Source organism: Lithobates pipiens, unplaced genomic scaffold (genome assembly GCF_037356315.1).
Source record: "Lithobates pipiens isolate NorthernLeopardFrog02 unplaced genomic scaffold, aLitPip1_a1.2 Scaffold_8, whole genome shotgun sequence".
Lineage (NCBI taxonomy): Eukaryota > Metazoa > Chordata > Amphibia > Anura > Ranidae > Lithobates > Lithobates pipiens.
In genome coordinates, this window is record NW_027507903.1 from 558572796 (window position 1) to 558593922 (window position 21127).

Consider the following 21127-nt stretch of genomic DNA (forward strand, 5'->3'; position numbering starts at 1 on the left):
GGGCGTCATCAAAAACCAGCGGACCTTTTTGCCAAACTGCCATCATTATGGCTTCCTTCACTTTAGGGAAAAAATGAACCCCGCACAGCACATCTCACTGGGCTTCCTGGGAGACATCTCTCATCCCTGGGACCCTATGCACGCAATTTATTTCAATCACGGTCGACAGAGGGTTTTCCCAGTTTCAAGTTAAAGATTGCTGTAACGGATTCCCAGAGATCTGTCCCCACCGCCGCCTCGGGAATATCTTTTAACTGTACACGGTTTCTCCTACTGCAGTTCTCAGCATCCTCCACGTGTAGTTGCGTTGTGACTAGGCGCTGCGGGTAGGAGCCGAGCTGGGTCACCATTGCATCCATGCGGGAGGTGGAGGAGGTGTGCTGTTCCTCCAGGGTCTGTAAAAGCAGCTAAACAGCTGGAGCTCCAGATGTCCTCATGCAGGGTGCCCGTCCATTGCCCCAGCATGGTTTGAATATCAGCCTTTGTAGGCAGAGCTTGGAGCAGCTGCCTGATGTCCGCATCCTCAGAGGAGATAGAGCGTGTGAGGGTGTGCGAGTCCCAGGAGGTAACTGGGGGACTAATCAGCGGCAGCATCTGGGCGAGGATGGGGGATTGTGGAGGTGTCGATGTCTCCACGGCCGCCGATAGCTCCTTTCTTGTGGATGGACCAGGAGTCTGGCTGAGCCCACCGTCCTGTGGGCTCTGGAGAGTAGGCGCCATCTTGGCACCGGCTGTCGGCACGGCCTTGGTCCTGACGGAGACGTAGCAGGTTATGTACAGGCGTCCGGGTGTGCTCTGAGAACAAGGACCCTTACCCTTCCGCAACATGGGTTGAATGGGCCCGCTGGTGGGGTGGAATCAATTGTAATCCGCTCCGTCTGCACAAAGCTCAGCTAGCTTGCTGCTTCACGCCGCCATGGTCAAGCCACGCCCCCGAATTCGTTGCAATTTTGTGTCTCACGTGGTTTTCATGCAGCTGTTTTTCAAATGCAATTATTGAAAAAAGTACACATAAATTTATTTTAATGCAAAATAACACAATATTTAACCCATTTTTTGGTAAAATATAACGAATTATGTTATGCAGAGTAAACAGATACCCAACATTTCATGCTTTAAAATGGCATATGCACATGGAATGGCAACGAACTATGATACTTAAAAACATTTCCATAGGTGACGCTTTAAATTTTTTTTTTTTTTTTTTTTTTACAGGTTACCAGTTTAGAGTTACAAAGGAGAGCTAGCCCTAGAATCTTACTATAACGTATGCAGCGATACATCGCATGTGGTGTGAACACCTTTAGCATATGCATGCACAACCTATGTATGTGTTCGCTTCTGCGTGTGAGCACAGAGGGATGGGGCACTTAAAAAAAAAAAAAAAAAAAAAGGTATTATTATTATTTATTTTTACATTGTCCCTTTCATTTTTTGTTTTATAACTTATTTCCATCACAAGAAATGTAAACATCCCTTAATGGATAATAATGGATGACAGTCCCATTTACTTTAAAAGGACAGCTGGTGATGCAGCAGTGACACCGGGATGTGGCGACAGCAGGTGAGTGGATACCCGCTAACAGGCACTGCCATGATAGATCTGAACTGACAAGTGCTCTTTAAATGTAAGGACGTATTCTCGCTGGAAGTTGGAATTTTTAATATTTGCAAACAAAATGAAGGTTTCATAGTTAGAATAAAAAGCTGTCAGGTTAGTAAAACGGCGATACCCGAACCGATTCAATCATACATTTTGTAGCGTACATGAATTTGCAAAACAATGGGATAAAGGAATATTCCTGAACTTTGTTTTATCTCATGGTTACTGTGAACTTGTGTGATTGCATCAATGCAGTGCATTTTATCTCAGCTTGGAGAGCTTGGATTCATTGAATGAATTTGCCAGAAATGTAAATATTGCAGAATATACAGCCACATACTACAAAATGAAGTTGCATTTCATGCTGAATAAACTTAAAGCGGGATTCCACTGTCTTTAACGTTTTTTTTTTTGAGGCATACTGACAATCAATAGTATTAATAATTATAACACTTACTTTTTCTGTTTTTGCAAACAGCAGCATGCCGTTTTCTCCTCAAAAATGATTTTATAAAACCGTCTGACGGTTTCCATTTTGCCTGTGGGCATGTGAAGCCCACAGGCATCCTCTTCCGGGAGAGTGTGCTGCTAAAAGACCAGCATGCACCGCCTGTTCGATAAAAGATCTCGCGCATGCGCAGTCAGCGCAATATCGAGCGCCGTCAACAGCTCCGGTTGCCAACGGGTGTTGTCGTCGGAAGTCCCGCCCCGTTGTGATGGCAACGGAGATAAACAATGAAACAAAGAAGCACAGCACAGACTCCTGGGAAAAAAAAAAAAAGATCCCAGGAGCCCCTGCGGCAGACCGGAAGAAGTGACCTGCCGCTGAAGCCCCGCCCCTTTCCGCATCGGCCCCTCCCCTTTCCGCAATCTACAGAGGCAGAAAATTTGAAATAAGAAAAAAACAGAAGAAGAAGACAGCTGAAAGGTAAGGGGGTTACCTAGCGTTTAGGGAAGGGGGGATCACATAGACCTAGGAGTGTAATTTAGGGTGGACCTCCGCTTTAATGATTAATGCATCTTAAATAGAAAATCTTTAGATAGATTTTTACTCTAAAAGCATTTTATTAAAATAAATTTAATAAAAATCATTGATTTTTATCCATCCTGAGCCCAAGGCATGATGAAAACTGTACAATAAGATTACCTGTCAGGTAAAGGTGTTAAATCAGACGGCAGTCCAAATCCTTGATTGAAGCTCGGACCAGGGCCACCCATATCCATCACTCGTTCATGAAATGCATAACCTGTGCAACAACAACAGCATTGGTGTAGGCTGAACAATGGCATTATGCACCATCCCAGACACCCATCTTGACTTTGGATGGCTCTTGCAAATGGTCAGTTGTGTAGGGAACATATGAGACCACACTCTGAAGGCCAATCTCACCCAAAACCAAATTTTAGTTTTCAGTGGGCACAGATGGTATGACGGGGGAGGGGTTGGCTGGAGTTCTACTACATATGAAGGCATAACATTTCTAAATATGTAAATCAGAAAAAAAAAAAAGGCAATTATTTATATTTTATTAAAGTGGATGTAAACCCACTCTCATCCTTTCTAAACTACTGCAATATTGGTTATCTAGAAGGATATACATGCCTCCTGCATGTATACTTATCTGTCAAACGTCTCCCATCTGTCTGCTAGGAGACCCGAAAAACTGCAGATTTTGTGGGTGGGTCTGTTTTCCAGGGCTCAGTGGGTGGAGTCGTGATGTCAGTAGACTCCCGTCCACCTCTACACTCCCCTTATCGACATGCATTTTCTCCTGTGTATTCCTTACACTGAACTTCTGCTATCATCACTAACATCTAGTCAAAACCCAGAAAAGTCCCCACATGACTTCAGCATGCCAATCATGCTGAGGTGTAGAACAGCCAATCCTTGCAGAGCTGCTGAAGAAAGGAGTGGGAGGGAATTAAAAAATAATGCATGTCTTAAACTAGTGCACAAGATATGTAAATCACCTGTCAATCATAGCAAGGGGGAAGAACGGACAAAGATTTCACAGTTTGTCCATTTTATTTCACTCAAAAAAGATGAGGTTTATCAGAGCTGTATTAAAATTATTAGCTGTATTTGTGGCAAGACTGGGCACAGCTGATCTGCAATTCCATACTCTATATTGTGCCAGACCAAAAAAAAAAAAAAAAAATTCAGGTTTACATCCACTTTAATGAAAGGATGTAACACTTACCTTGCCACAGACCTCCATGATCCACGAAAGGCCCTAAATAAGAAGTAGGAGAGAGATACTTCAAATACATACTGCATAAGAAATGTATTGTTCAGCAACTGTTTGTTTCGTAAAAGAGAAGTCTAGCACAATCAAAACAGAGTCTACCGAAGAAACACACATTAGTCCTAAAGTATCTAAATCACCAGGTCAAAGGCACCAATCAAGGTTTAGACAAAGATGTACTGCCCCAACTAAACTACTCTGCTCTGTGGGCATTATATGTTCCTGTATCAGGTAAAATTTCATGCATATACAGACTACTGCAGAGCCAACTGTAACAAAAAAGTAAGTGTAGGAAAGTTTTGCCTTAACCAGATGTAATGTGATCTGTAGAAGTAGTTTAATTCTGGGTTATTAAAAATATAGTATTCAATATCAGTTATATATTTATATCTTAGCGCAGTTTCTTTTTATATTGTTTATTGTGTGTCTGGTGTGTGGGTGTGGGGACAGTGGGAATAGTGATTAACACCGGGGTTCAAGCTTGCAGGATAGCTGGAGGAATCCTAGAAGCGTGTGCCAATTGCTAGACTGCTCCCCAACCCCTAGCGTGCACCAGATTGTATGCAAGACTCGTATCTGCCTGTGCGTGGTCAGCTAGCCAGATTGTAGTGGAGTCTCCCTCTAAGTGGTGGCCAAAGGTAGTGCGGGCTGTCAACGTACCACAGCCAGTCTTACATATTCAGCATAAGTTTACCCTTATTCCCCAAGTTCTTCATATACCCTAGTCACGGAACACGCGCCGCGGTTAGAGTCACTGTGGACGTGCGTAATCATGACATTACCACCACCTCCATTTCTCTATGCACTGAAATCATTTCTTGCATGCCGCAGTACAACAAATGATCCTCAGTGTTCCACTTACTGGGCTATTTACATGTGAAAACATATGAAGCCCATTAGGACAATGTTGTTTTGCTGTAATTTTCACACAACTACTAGCAAAAAATAAACACTCATAAATTGGGAATTGTGTGCTTAATCCACTGAAGGACATAGGGTGTCTTAAAGAGGGATTGCACTGTGGAAAAAAATTATTAAAAGCCAGCAGCTACAAATACTGCAGCTGCTGACTTTTAATAAATGGACACTCACCTGTCCCGGGGTCCAGCGATGCCGGCAGCCGAGGCCGATCGATCGGCTCTCGGCCGCCACCATTCTAGGTGAGGGAATCAAGAAGTGAAGTGCTGCGGCTTCACTTCCCGGTTCCCTACTACGCATGCGCGAGTCGCGCAGCGCAATAGGAATTGTCCGCGCTGTCTCTGGGACCCGTGTGTGTCCCAGCAGACAGCGCGCAGGGACAGGAAGAGGCATAGACTCCCGTGGGAGTCTATGCCCGGAAGTGGGTGTAAATACCTGTCTTTGACAGGTATCTGCACCCCCCTCCCCCCTGAAAGGTGCCAATTGTGACACCGGAGGGGGGGAGGGTTCCAATCAGAGGAAGTTCCACTTTTGGGTGGAACCCCGCTTTAACCTTCAGATTTGCTGCCACCTACAGGATTAGACAATGACACCTCCCATTACCAGCAAAGCAGTACCAGCGCAATATCATAAACAGGGGAGGGTTAGACCTGCAGCTCTCAATGGATGCCAATAAAAGGATTTTATTGGAGTACAAAATTCCTACTTTTTTTTCACCCATTGTGAGTCACGGGAAGTTTTAGCATTTCAGATGACAAAAGGCAGTTCAACTGAGCTGTGGGCAAGGCAGCAATCTATGCTAATAGGCCCAAGAAAAAAATAAAACAAAACAGAACTGAGGACCACTTGCAGCTCAAAGAGCCACCTGAAGGACCTTTTGCGTGAAACTGTCTTTAGATGAGGCCGGAACATCTACTTGGTAGAGCTTAAAATAGGGATGCACAGATATAACGGCCGAAAATAGGGTTATCAGTGTTTACCAATAGAAAAAAAAAAAGGTGCCAATAGTGACCATCAATAAACGCAGTCAGCTGCGTCCAGGCTCAGACTTCTGTCCAGGAACAGCAGCTTTTTTTTTTTTTTTTTAAATCAACCAGGTTTATTTCGATTCACAGTGCACACGTTACAGATTACAGTTACAAAAATGCTACAGATCATACAGCTCCTCAGATAACAATTGTATAACCATCTCAAATCATCAATGTCACATCACGTTTTATGCATGAAATAACTAAAGCCAAAAGGTACCTTGTGTCAGTGGTTTGGGCTACTTCACTACCCAGAGGCCGGAGGATCTACTTGTCATTTACATTACTATGTATTGTGCATAGACCGGCTATGAACAAGTGCTAGACTCCTGCAGCCACCTGTCCCAAATTTTGTAGTATTTCTCAGGACAACCCCTATTAGTGTATATAAATTTTTTGTAGGGGAGGGTGTTGTTTATTTCTGCTTTCCATTCTGCAATGCTCGGGGGACAAGTCCTCATCCATTTCCGAGCTATTGTCTTTCGCGCTGTGAATAACGTCTCGTGCAGAAATGTCTTCATGTACCTGTCGGTCGAGTCTGGCAAGAGTCCTAAAAGGCACATTTTTGGGTCCAGCGTGGCTGGAGAGCCCATTTCGTCATGGAGGAATCTTACAATCTGTGTCCATAGTCCCTGTACTTTGGGGCATGACCACAGTAAGTGAATGAATGTTCCTGTCTCCCTTCCGCACATTTGGCACAAGGAGGACTGGGAGCCTCTGTACCTGGCAACCCTGAGGGGGGTAAGGTACGCTTGGTGGAGTATGTAAATTTGAGTCAGCCTGTCCGACAGTTTTGGGGAAACTGTCTTACAGCATTCCAGAGCTTCCTCCCATTCCCCGTCCTCGATAGGTCCCACCGCCCTTTCCCAGCGAGGTTTAAGTCCATAAGCTATTTTAGTTGCTACTGGGGTGGAAAGCAGATTGTAGAAGGCTGAAATTAGTTTTTGAGGATCAGTGTTTTTGATGATTGCCATAGCGACATTTGTAGTGGGCTTAGGGGGGGACAACGGGAATTGAGTGCGGATTGCATGTTTGACTTGCAGATATCTAAAAAACATATGGTTGGGAAGATTGTACTCCACTTGGAGTGTGTGGAAGGTTTTTAGAGTCCCATTGGTAAGTAAATGTTGGAGATAGAAGATTCCATAGGTGGACCAGCAATCTACATCAGGAATTTGCAAGAATTCAGGTAGGACCTTGTTGTGCCATAACGGGGTGAAGTCGTTATATTGGGGAATCTCTAGTTTAGCGGAGGCGATGTCCCATATGCGTCTATATTGACGCAGCAGGGCCAGTTCACCAGTCCTCAAATCAGTATTTCCGGTGTTTATTGTTATCGCATAAATAGGGTCTTTAGTGCATCTGGCCCACTTGGGGCACATCAGCTGGAGGAACCGCTCCCTGTCTGTCTTGTCAATGTGGTATAGTTGTGATAATTGGGACGAAATATAGTATAGGTTGAAATCTGGTAGTGCCATACCTCCCAGGTCAGGTGGGTTTTTTAGCGTCTGCCATGCCAGTTTGTGTCTGTTAGGACCCCATACGAAAGATTTGAGGAGAGCTTCTAGAGTCTTGAAGTATTTCAAAGGCAAGTATGTCGGGGAGTGCCACATCACATATAATACTTTGGGAAGTAGGACCATTTTAATTAAGTTTATTCTGCCCCACACCCCCAGTGGCAAACGAGCCCAGGTCCTCAGCTTAGTTTTTACATAGGACGTGAGGGGTTCAATATTGAGACGTACAAAGTCTGTCGACATTCTGGATACATGGATCCCAAGATATTTGATGGTACTAACTCTCTGAAGTGGCAGACTGGCCTGTGACTCGGTTGGTGGGAAACTGTCTATTGGTAATATTTGCGATTTCTCCCAGTTAATTTTTAAAGGAACAGCAGCTTTTTACTCTGTGTGCAGCCACGTGCGATCAGCAGTGGCTGCTGTCCGCTTGCCATTAGTTGAAATGGGCTGAGCAGCCGATGCTAATTGCATAATCCAGTCATTCCTGCAGCAAGAATCCACAGATTCTTGCCACAGGAATCCAGAAGCTGCAACAAACCGGCGTGTGAAAGGGGCCTAAGAGTACGAAGTACAATCAAAAAGGTATAAATAGCATAAGATGGGGGCTCAATACACAACCCTGCGGAGTTCCAATGTTTAGCTATTGGCCCATTAGAACTACATGAGATCTGTTTGCCAAAACATCCTTAAAGGATAAGTTCACCTTTTTGACAAATAATGCACAATTTTATGCAGGTAAAAAAAAAAAATGTGCATTTATTATTTTTTGTTACAAAAGTCTGTAAAGCAGACCTGTCAAATTTATCTGCTTGCTCATATCTCATACAGGCAAGCCGATACACGCCGACAGGAACAATCAAAACTACCACATGCTCATAGCGCTGTGGTAGTTCACTGAGAACTACAAGCCGATAGCCGCTAAGGCCATCGGGACTTGTAGTTTGATTCATAGAACACTGAGAATGTGTGACACATCCGTGGTTTTTAAAATTGTGACAGCTAGCGGGGGGGGGGAAAAAGATCCCCTGCTAGCTGTCAAAGCAGGGGAGCAGGGACCAGTCCTTTCAAAAACATGTTACAGCCTGAACAGGGCTGTAACAAATTATGAAAAAGGTAAACATATCCTTTAACCACTTGCCAACCGGGCCAATTCTGACACGTCTCTCCTACATGTAAAATTCAAGAATAGAAAATTACTTAGAACACCCAAACATTGTATATTTAGAAGAGACTATGGAAAATAAAATGGTGGGTTTTGCAATTTCTTATGTATTTTCAAATGTAATGTTTTTGGAAAAAATACACTTTAATGAATTTTAATGCACTCAAACACAATATAAAAGCCAATTCCTGTCTCTCCATTCTGTGCAGCCATCGCCTCCAGTCAGAGCGCCCCACGACCGGATGGCAGAGCCCAGGACAGATAGTGGCAACAGGAGGGGCAACCACATTCCACTGCACGCAAGTGTTTGAGCCGCTGTTTAGCCACTCAAATCACTTCTGCATTAAAGCCAACCGCCGGCTGCAAATTTTAATATTGGGATGATGTCTGTAGCTGCAGGCATCATCCCAGTATAACCACTGCCAACCGAGGACATCAAATGACTGCCTATGGTCGGCAAGTGGTTAATCCAAAGGCAGATGGAAAGTGGCAGACCAAGCTTCAGCAATTTCTCACACAATAAGACCGGACAAAATGGTGCTAGAAGCCAATCGATACTCTATAAACAAACATTCTCACAAAATTTACCGGGCCCTCCATGACTCAATAACATATGCAGTGGTAAGGCAATGGCATGTTCTATACTTGCTCTAAAGGCATATTTATGGGAGTAAAAACTACTTGGTAAACTTATCTTAACATACCTCAAGAAAAATCTCCAGAGGCAATTCATAAATCACTAAAGTAAGTGCTACAGGGCTATTATCATCCCATCTGTCTATAACTTCTTGGGGATAGGGATACCTATAATAGCAGTAGATTAAAGATCTTAGTGAAAACCCATGCCAACTGCTCTGCACATGCCTTGACAACCTTCCCTGGGAGTACGTCTGGACCCGCCAACTTCTTTGTATTTACAGTTTTGAATACCCATCTCACCTTGTGTTCCTGTACAGTAAGTTTAAAACTGCCAGGATCTAATAAAAGCCCCACATTACACTGCCCTAATGTAATTTCAAAGCATTTAAAGTGCTTATTCAATTCCTCAATTAACACAGCGCTGGAATTTACTTCCATTTTACTGACTTTTCTCTCTAAAATGTGTAATATTTGGTATTCCCATCCTCCCTCCAGCCTGTTCTCATTGTAATATTCTTCAGTTTTCATCTTATAAGCAAATTTTGCTTCTTCTATGCCTCTTTAGCTCTTGCAGCATTATGAACATCCTTATCCCCACACAAGTACGACCTGATCCCTCCCTGCTGTGATCAATTCAACAACAGCTTTGAAGGAGAAGGCCACACACAGGTTAAAACCTTGGTCAGGTTTTTTATTTCCATTGGTGTCTCTATTAGAGGGAGATTTTCCCAATACTTCCCATCAGGGAAAAAACACAAAATGAACTGCCAAAAGGAACAAAAAAAAACCCTTTTGGTAGAATGAGGAAGGGTAACGACTTCTGGACAATGCTGACACCTTTATGTCCTGGTGACAACTAATCTTCCCCTACCTTTTCTGTTCTTTTTGTATACACAAATCCTAAAATGTTACAGATACGGTGGGTATAAAAAGGTCTACACACCCCTGTTAAAATGTCAGGTTTCTGTGATGTAAAAATAAATAAAATAAAGAAATAATTTCAGATTTTTTTACACTTTTAATGTGACTTATAAGCTGTACAACAAACTGAAATCTTTTAGGTGGAGGGAAGTAAAAATAAAAAAAATAAGGTTGCATAAGTGTGCACACCCTTAATCTAATACTTTATTGAAGCACCTTTTGATTTTATTACAGCACTCTGTCTTTTTGGGTACAAGTTTATCAGCATGGTACATCTTGACCTGGCAATATTTGCCTACTCTTTTTTTAAAAAAAACACACCAAATCTGTCAGATTGCGAGGGCATCTACTGTGCACAGCCCTCTTCAGATCACCCCACAGATTTTCAATCAGATTCAGGTCTGGGCCATTCCTAAACTTTAATCTTCTTGTGAAGCCATACCTTTGTTGATTTGGATGTATGCTTTGAGTCCTTATGCTGAAAAGTTCCTCTTCATGTTCAGCTTTCTAGCAGAAACCTGAAGATTTTGTGCCAATATTAACTGGTATTTGGAACTGTTCATAATTCCCTCTACCTTGACTAGGGCCCCTGTTCCAGCTGAAGAAAAACAGAACCAAAGCATGATGCTGCCACCACCATGTTTCATGGTGGGTATGGTGTTCTCTTGATGATGTGCAGTGTTGTTTTTGCGCCAAACATATCTTTTGGAATTATAGCCAAACAATTCAACCTTGGTTTCATCAGACCATTTAACATTTACGCACATGTTTTTGGGAGAATTCAGATGCGTTTGTGCAAAATTTATCCGGGCTTGGACATTTTTCTTCGTAAGAAAAGGCCACTCTACCCCACAGCCCAGACATATGAAGAATACGGGAGATTGTTGTCACATGTTCCACACAGCCGGTGCTTGGCAGATATTGCTGCAGATCCTATGATGTGGCTGTAGGCCTCCCTGACCAGGTTTCTTCTTGTCTTTTCATACATTTTGGAGGGACGTCCAGTTCTTGGTAATGTTGCTGCTGTGCCATATTTTCTTCACTTGATGATGGCTGTCTTCACTATGTTCCATGGTATATCTAATGCCTTGGAAATTCTCTTGTACCCTTCTCCTGACTAATAACTTTTAACAATGAGATCCCTCTGATGCTGTGGAAGCTCTCTCCCGATCATGGCTTTTGCTGTAGGATGCGACTAAGAAAATGTCATGAAAGACCTACTAGAACAGCTGCACTTTATTTGGGGTTAATCAGAGGCACTTTATGATGGCATGTACTGACTGCTATTTAACATGAGTTTGAATGTGATTTCTTAATTTTGAACACAGCTACATCCCCAGTTATAAGAGGGTGTGCACACTTATGCAACCACATTATTTTAGTTTTTTTAGTTTTACTTCCCTACACCAAAAGATTTCAGTTTGTTGCTCAATTGAGTTGTACAGTTTATAGGTCACAATAAAAGGTGGAAAAAGTTCTGAAATTATTTATCTTTGTCTCATTTTTTTTACATCACAGAAACCTGACATTTTAACAGGGGTGTGTAGTTTTTATATCCACTGTATAAGGCCTTATGCACACAGGACATCAAAAATCCTGCTTTTAGCCTGGGTTCACACTATAACCCCACTGCGGAACGCACAGGAGCGCTGTGCTTCCCTGTTCCCCGTTTCAGGGGCGATTCTATGCCCGAATTCAGCCCTGAAACGGAACAAAAGACGCACGCGTTTTTTCTGCAGTGCGCTCCGCAGCCGCCCCGGAGATATGTGAACCGGCTCCATAGGGAGCCAGTCACATTCTCCTACTATGCATATTAGATGCGGGGAAATGCACATCTAATTCGCATAGGTGTGAATGGGGGCTTAAGGCTGGGTTCACACTGCTGCGGCTAGGAGACCCGGATGTGATTCGCACCGCACTGCAGTGCAAATCACATCCGATCTCTGTGCGATGCGAGTTCAGCCAAATAGATAGTATGGCTGAATTCGCATCGCACCCGCTCCAAACTCGCACAGGACCCTTTTTTGGTCCGCAGCAGAATCGGATTGCATGGGTGTTCACACCATGCGATCCGATTCCTGTCCGAGTTTGCAGATCGCACTGCGATATGCGAACTGATCTGAGGGTGTCATTAACGTTTCACTGGCACTCCCAGCAGTTCGCATAGGGCAGTGTGAACTGCCGGCGGGAGGCATGCGATGCGGGAACCCGCCGCGGATTCGCGGCATTCCCGCATCGCTTCAGTGTGAACCCAGCCTAAAAGGCAGTTTTTTTTCTTCTTCTAGACGCTGATCAATGTTAGCCTATGGGGGAGATTTACTAAAACCGGTGCAGCTATGCATAGTAACCAATCATCTTTTAGGTTTTATTGTCAAAGCTTAATTGAACAAGCTGAAGTTAGCAACTGATTGGTTACTATGCACGGCTGCAGCAGTTTTAGTAAATCTTTTAAGTGTCCATGTGTTTACAGGGTCCAGGGCCAGTGCAATCAGGAGAGAAGTGTTGTGCCAAAAAAAATGCTTGACATGCCTAAAGGCATGTAAACATGTCAGATCCCTTTCACACTGAGCCACCCCGGGCGTCGACGGTAAAGCGGAGCTATTTTTAGCAACGTTTTACCATCATTATAGCTGCGCGGTTTTAACACCCCATTAGTGGACAAAAAGGGGTTAAATGCGCCTGCAAAACACTGCTGCATCTGCGCTTTGCTGTCGGTATGGCGGCCCTGCCCCATTGCATTCACCGCTCCTACACTGCTGCAAAGAAGCTGCTGGCAGGACTTTTTGTGAAGCCCTACCAGCGCCGCACCCACCGTTTGCAACCAAGGCTTTTTTCAGGCGATACGCAGGCACTATTTTTAGCGCTGTAGCGCCTGAAAAACATCTCCAGTGTGAAAGGGGTCTAAACGCAATTAGCACTAGATTTGTCAAGTGCTTGGGTGTTCATTTATTCCAATAGCCAAAATAAATTAATATTCTGGCCAATGGAATGAATGAGTGCCTAAGTGCCTTTGCAAAACGCAGCTTTGGGCACATTTTAAAACACTGCCTTTACCTCCTCTTGAGCTTAGGCTTCCAAGAGAGGTAAGAAACGTCCCATGTGCATGAGGCCTTAAAATTAGCAGAAACTTAGAATCACAAAGAGGTCTAAGGGTCCTTACCTCCTTGACGATTTCCTCCCTGACCCCAAGGTCCAAATCCTGTTATTGGAAATATGAAAAAAATACATAAAAAATTGCAATCAACTGATTTACCATTGACAATCTGTAAAACCTGACCTTATTTCTTCTATTTGTGACTTTTTGTATAAAAATGAAAGAATGGAATCTAAATGCTCATAAGTTTATTATTATACAGGATTTATATAGCGGCAACAGTTTACGCTGCACTTTACAATATAAAAGGGAGACAATACAGTTACAATACAATAAAATACAAGAGGATTAAGAGGGCCCTGCTCAGAAAAGCTTGCAATCTGATAGGGTGGGGCAGGTGGTACAAAAGTTTGTGACTATGGGGAATGACCTGAAGGAAGTGGTAATAGAATAGTTGGAGGCGTGATAAGCTTCCCTGAAGAGATGCGTTTTCAGGGATTGCCGGGTTGCATTCCAGAGGATGGGAGAGGCTCTGGAGAAATCCTGGAGACAAGGAGAGTAGGCGGTCTTGAGGAGGAGCGGAGAGGACAATTTGGGTGATATTTGGAGACAAGACTGGCTATGTAGCTCGGGGCAGTGTTGTGAATGGCTATGTATGTTGTGGTTAGTATTTCGAATTTAATTTGCTGGGCGATTGGGAGCCAGTGTATGGATTGATGAAGAGGTGTGGCAGACACCGAGCGGTAAGTAAGGTGGATAAGTCTGGCAGTACAATGATAGACTGAAGAGGGAATAGCCTATGGGGAGCTAGGCCAATGAGGAGGGAGATGAAATAGTCAAAGCGAGAGATAAAGGAGTGAATAAGTAGCTTGGTGGTTTCATTTGTTAAAAATTCATATAAAAATATCAATACGAGTGCCTGTGACCCTCAACCTGTGGTCCCTCAGCTCTATGAAGCGCCCCCCCCCCCCTCCATCTGCAGCACCAAAATGTTAAAGCTCCAGGATATGGCAGATGACTTCAACTCTGACAGCAGGCACCAGCACGAGGGGCACTTCGGTTAAAATTTAGACCCTTGCGCTGGCTCTAATATTCTTAGAGTAAAAAAATAATTACTAACGCAGAAGCTACTATATGCTGCTCGACCATACAGTTATCTGATTTTCATGGATCAAAAGCATTGGGATATCCTCCTAAGCTCTGTGCCTGCACCCTGTAGACTTATAGGCCTATCACTGATTTCTGTCTGTCTCGTCCACATGCAAGTTGATAGGATTCAATTAGGGCTTGTTCACATGAGTGGTTGGGGTGCAGTTAAGGCCCATACACAAGATCAGACTTTTTGACAACAAACATGCAAATTAGCCGTTTTGGAGCAACATCCGACCGTGTGTACGCTCCATCGGACAAACTTTTTTGGTTTTCATCTCACTTTTGTTGGCTGTGGGAACGGACAAACTTTCTGGCAACAAAAGTCCGATGGAGCAAAGTCTGATTGTGTGTACAGAAAACCATAGGACTTTTGTACTAAGTACAAACAGGCATGCTCAGAACCAATGCAAAAGATCAGACAACAATACAGAAGTTGACCAAAAGTGGCGGTAAAGAGCAGAAAAACCACATGATTTGGTGAAAGTTGGCTGTGTGCACATTTGCACAGGCACATCATAGGTACAGCAGCCCATTTGAATGGGCTACTAAACCTGTAAGAAATGCGGGTAAAGACATCACAGGAGCTTTTCTAAAAAAAAAAAAAAATACACATGCACACCTTCCCAACCCGCACATACACTATATGCGGGTTGGGAAGTTGCAAAACTACAAGTCCCATCATGCTTGTGTCTGTCGGAGTCTTGCTATGCCTCATGGGACTTGTAGTTCTGCAACAGCTGGAGGTCCGCTAATTGCATATCCCTGGTGTAAAGGCAGCCGTCCCAATACTTTTGGCAATATAGTATATGTGAACCTAGGTTAGAGAAGGTTGAGCCGTGGTTTCACTAACACCCAACCACTCCCCTTCTAGCTGCAGAGGTGTACACATGCCACGGCCGTGATACAGTAATTATACCCCGCTGTTCGAGTGAATAGGGCCGCTCTACAACAAAAGCACAGGAGGCATGCAGGCGATACAGTGCCTCCTCACTGCCTAACAAATGCCCTCTGGAGATCACTCAGACAGCGACACTAGTGCAAATGAGTCCTTAAAGGGGTTGTAAACCATTGAGGTGAAAAACCTCCTGTAATGCTGCACCTACAGCTCCACCACCACCGGAGCTCCCATCCCCATCTATTCCGCCATTACCGTAATCCATGTCCACAGAACCAAGAGGGGAACTTCCAAAGCAATCACAGCGCCTGCGCGCAGCATACCACGCGCACATTGGTAGGCTCGGCACCAATAGCAGGCATAAACTGAAAGCTCTAACGCTATTGGCTGTCGGGGGTGGATGCGCAATCCTAGAAGCTCCATCAGCCATGCTTAGTGTGGGCTGAGGGGAGCTAGTTATGGTGCGTGGCCGTGCTGAGAATGTGATAATGTGTTATCCAAGGTGCTGCAGAGTTAGAACTCAGTCATATGGTGTGTGCTGTAATTAGAGAGCAGCTTTCCTCTGATATAAACCACTTTTGTCTGACAAGGCTAGCTGCTTGGTTAGCATACAGGTGTGAAAAATAAAGTTTTATATTTTCTTGAATGTTGTGTGAATTAGCATTCCTCGGTGCCAGAGTTAAGACAACTTCACCAGGCCTCACGCCAGAAGGAGCGCATCCTCCCACCCGCTAGTGACGCCATGGGGCCCATTCATACCAAATACTGCACATACCTGTGTGTTTTTGACTGCGTGTTTGCATGCATTTAACGCACGCTTGCCGCGCACTTGAATGTGTTTTGCATGCGTTTTGTACTGTGTTGCATTTTTAAATACATTTTTGGGCTTGGCTTTCTTGACTTAACCCCTTCCCACCCGTGCCATAGCCAAAAGACAGCTACAGCGTGGGCCTTAATTGCCGGGTGGGCGTCCATGATGTCCTCCCGTGCATGAGCTACCTGCGCACCCTGTGATCACCGAGTAAATGAGACTCCCGTTCCCTTTCCACGTGATCAGCAGTCAGCCAATGACAGCTTATCATTTGATGTAAACAGAAGATCGGAAATTGGCTTTTTTTCTATCGGCGTGAGGAGAAAAAACAAAACAATCACGGCTTCCGTCAAAGGGACATCGGTTCCGAACAGGGAGAGCCACCGCCGCCTCATCTGTGCCCACCAGTGCTGCCTGCCAGTGCCACCTGCCAGTGCATATCTGGGCCACTAATCAGTCCCTACCAGTGGTGTCCACCAATGCTGCCAATCGGTGTCACCTACCAGTGCCACCTATCAATGCACTTCAGTGCATTGATATCCACCAGTGCCACCTCCTCAATATCCACCAGTGCCACCTATCAATGTCCATCAGAGCCGCCTTATCAGTGCCCATCAGTGCAGCCTCACATGAATGAAGGAGAAAAATTACCTGTTTGCAAAATTTTATAACAACCTATATGACTGTTTTGAAAAAACAGCAGTGCTTAAATACCACCAAAAGAAAGCTCTATTTGTGGAAAAAAAAAATTATAAACATTTCATTTGGGTAGAGTTGTGCATGACCGCTCAATTGTCATTCAGCACTGAAAGCTGAAAATTGGCCTGGGCACAGTTCACATCAGTGCATTTCAAAAAGTAGCACATGCTGCATTTTTCTGCACCAAAATGCAGGTAACATGCTACAAATGCACCTCAAACGCCCCTTTAAGCCAAGAAAGCCAAGCCCAAAAATGTATATGAAAATGCAGTGCTAAACGCAGCACAAAACACATGCAAAACGCATTAAATTGTACATCAAGCACACTTCAAATGCATGTAAACATGCAGTCAAAAACACGCAGTTAGGTGCAGTTTCTGGTATGAATGGACCCTTAACTGCACTGTAATGATGTGAACTATGACCATAGGATTACCACAATTTTGGGCCATCTATGCAGTTGGAGTGCAGTTCAAAATGCAGCCAAATGCGTTCAGTGTGAAAGGGCCCTTACATGAACAATTCCTTTTTGCTTATGTAGCACCACCCCCGAAGGAGCCACTTGTTAATATTGGGTCTCCTGTTCTGAGCCTCGACTCCCAGAACAATCTTAGCCCCACTGACATGGTTGAAAGTAAAACACTGTAGGTACATATAAAGACACCACTAGAAAATACCTTTTTCCTGGATATATTTAACCACTTGACAACTGGGCACTTAAACCCCCCTCGTGAGCAGACCAATTTTCAGCTTTCGGTGCTCTCATACTTTGAAGGACAATTACTCTTCACACATTTTTCTCAGTTTCTGTGATAAAATTTTGCAAATTATTCATTTTTCTTCATACATTTTGGCCACAATTTATACTGCTACATACTGTATCTTTGGTAAAAAATTAGTGGATATTATTTGGTCTTTGTGAAAGTTAGAGAGTCTACAAGCTGTGGTGCAAATCATAAAAAATGTATCACACCTGATTAACTGACGGCCTATATCATTTCTTGCGACCCGAACAAGCCAGGAAAGTACAAATACCCCCAAATGACCCATTTTTCAGAAAGTAGACATTCCAAGGTTTTTAGTAAGATGCATGGTGAGGTTTTTTCCCACAATTCTTTGCAAAATTAAGATTTTTTTCCCCCACAAAATTGTCATTGTAATAGGTTATTTCTCTCACATGGCAAGTGTATACCACAAATGACACCCCAAAACACATTCTGCTACTCCTCCTGAGTATTACGATACCACATGTGTGAGACTTTTTCACTGACTGGCCACATAGAGAAGCCCAACATGCAGGGAGCACCGTCACGTGCTCTAGGAGCATAAATTACACATCTAACTTCTTGACTACCTATTACACTTTTGAAGGTCCTGGAGTACCAGGACAATGACACATGACACTGTTGACAGATGGCACTGATACGTGGCACTGATGACACGTGATACTGATGTGGCCCTGGAGTACCAGGACAATGACACTGATGACAGATGGCACTAATATGTGGCACTGACGACATGTGGCACTAACACGTGGAACTGATGACATGTGGCACTAATACGTGGAACTGATGACACGTGGCACTAATACATGGCACTGATGACAGATGGTATTTATACTTGGCACTGATGACAGATGGTACTAATACGTGGCACTGATGGCAGATGACATTAATACGTGGCACTGATGACAGATTGCACTAATACGTGGCACTGATGACACGTGACACTGATAACAGATGGCACGTGACACTGACAGGTGGCACTGATGACAGATAGCACTGATACGTGGCACTGATGACACGTGATACTGATGACACTAATAGGTGGCACTGATGACACATGACACTGATGTGGCACTGATGACAGGTGGCACTAATATGTGGCACTGATGACAGATGGCACTAATACATGGCACTGATGACACGTTACACTGATGACAGGTGGCACTTATACGTGCCACTGATGACAGATGGCACTGGGGACATATGACACTGGGGACAGATGGCACTGACATGTGCTGTAGGCACTTTATTTTCCCCCTCTTTTTTTTTTTTTTACTCGCAAGCTGCAGCCGTTCGCTCTCTCTCCTCACACATTGTCTCTGTGGAGGAGGGAGAGCAGGCGATGAGAGATGATCTCATATGTTTACATATGAGATCATCTCTCATTGGACACTGCGATTAAGTGCTAAATGGCCGCTGTGATTGGCCATTTAGCATGATCTGTGATTGGCTGTGTCCAAGGGACACGGCCAACACAGAACTTCCCGATGCGTGCCCACGGCGGCATGCATTGGGGAAGTAAACAAGAGGACGTCCAGGGACGCCCTCCCGGCAATTGGAGTCCACGCTGTAGCCGTCTATCAGCTATAGCGCGGACGCCTAGTGGTTAAAATCAAAGAATGAACACACACCTGCTTAGAAATAAACATACTTCTTATATTGGCAAGAGCTTAGTATGCACAGCAGTAGAACATAAATGCATGCAGCAAATGAGGTTGGACATAGAAGGAGATTTACTAAAACTGGAGCACTCAGAATCTGGTGCAGCCGTGCATGGTAGCCAATCAGCTTATAATTTCTGTTTGCTCAATTAAACTTTGACAATGAGCCGACGTTCACATTGGGCCTAATTGGCATGTGATTTGACATGTGAAATCGCATGTCAAATCGGCGCCTATTACCTGCAATGCATAGTTGCTAACATTGTCAAAAAATGTATAGGCTTACTTTTTTGTCTGTAAGTCTTATTATAATTAGGGGGTGGGGCATACATTTCTAGGTTGGCCGTAATGGGGGAAGAAAAACAGGCATGGTTTAAACTGAATATTGGGTGTGGCTCGATGGAGTGTGGATTCAGTCTGAGATGAACGACCGATGGAGGCAGAAAGAAAGAAATAGGGAGGAAAGGAGAGAGAAGGAAGGAAAGAAAGGGATTGAGGGACAGCAGGTCCACATCCTACACAACAAAAGGAATATGTGTATTCAATAAAGTTTAACAATCAGCAGATAAAGATACTCCAAACACCTGGTGTTAGTGCTTCAATCATCCCGGTACCATGGTTTTTATGGTGTCAGGCTGATTGAAGCGCATTATTTCTATTATTACATTGTAATATAAAATGAAATAGTTCAACTCCCCATAATGCCGAATCAGTGGGAGTCCGCCCTGCGTATGTCACTTTCCACATCACCTGCCACCAGATTCTATCAGGTGTCCCCAGCAGAGTCCCTCCTTACATCAGGTTCCCCCAGCAGAGTCGCTGCTTACATCAGGTGTCCCTAGCATAATCACTCCTTACATCAGATGTCCCCAGCAGAGTCACTCCTTACATCAGGTGTCCCCAGCAGAGTGCCTCCTTAAATCAGGTGTCCCCAGCAGAGTCCCTCCTTACATCAGGCATTCCCAGCAGTGTCCCTCCTTACATAAGATGCCCCCAGTAGAGTCCCTCCTTACATTAAGTGTCCCCAGTGGAGTCCCCCCTTACATGAGTTGAAAAAAACAAAAAAGGGGGTTGCCCCTGGGATTGTATGGGCTGAGGGGAAATACCAGATATGAGTAACAAGCGTATGTAAAATGTATTAAATACAAAAAACATATGTGTACATTTTTTCCACAACATTAGAGTATCTTAAAAACAAATTGGATAATCACACTATATAGATACATTACAGCTAGGTTCTGAAACACATGATTGATCTTATGGTGAGAGGCCAAACGAAGTGCATGTACACAGAAGTCACAAAATGTTTCGGAATATATGTTTAGATATTTAGTTCCTCCTTCAGGGACTGATTTAGAACAAGCTGTAATATCTAGTGGTACAACAGCAAAAGCAGGGGCGTAACTATAGGGGGTGCAGCAGTCGCGACCGCAACTGGGCCCTGTGCTGCAGGGGGCCCATGCAGCCCCCTCTACATATGGCCGGCAGCTAGGGGTACCAGTGCACCATACACACGGGTGGCTGGAGGTGGAGGGTGACTAGCAGAGCTCCATGCTCAACTATCTCACTGGCTGCTCTTTAGTTGTGCATTCCCCACATGACCTGTGTCCTCAGCTGGCTCCTCAGAGTACCCCTCTCCTGCTCCATGCATTGCTGCTCAGTCCGATGTCTGTTCTCCCCAGCCATAGTCCCGCCCCCCCCCCCCCGAGTTCAGCCCACAATGCACTGCATACTTCTCCCGGGTAAACAAACTTTAAGCACACAGATGCAGTGCAGCCCTATGAGAGCCGGCTCCCCGGAGGACACTGCAGGCTTGTCTGACAGCCCCCCTCCTACCCCGTCATACACAGATGATGAAAGGTCTTTCTGGGAGATATGCTGATTGCCCGTCCAGCACACTGGATGGAGCCCAGGCCAACATGGATGAGTGCGCGGCCTGCAGCTTGGTCATGGTGAGTGAGAAGACCCCATCCACACACCATTACATACCCCC

At 44.4% G+C, this 21127-nt stretch overlaps 1 protein-coding gene across 2 annotated transcripts in view; it reads right to left on the bottom strand.

Moving 5' to 3' along the window:
- LOC143960952 (uncharacterized) overlaps positions 1–15513 on the bottom strand; it is a 96334-nt gene extending 80821 nt beyond the window's left edge. The window contains exons 1-4 of one of the 2 annotated variants that reach the window (XM_077469996.1): positions 15434–15513; positions 13198–13236; positions 3805–3837; positions 2751–2850 (exon numbers count right to left, since the gene is read on the bottom strand). In XM_077469996.1, the coding sequence (XP_077326122.1) occupies positions 2751–2850; positions 3805–3837; positions 13198–13236; positions 15434–15512 (251 nt within the window). In that variant the 5' untranslated portion in view covers position 15513. Of the gene's footprint in view, positions 1–2750; positions 2851–3804; positions 3838–13197; positions 13237–15386; positions 15410–15433 lie in introns of those variants that run through there. The other variant, XM_077469999.1, reaches the window with a different exon arrangement.
- Positions 15514–21127: the final 5614 nt, after the last annotated feature.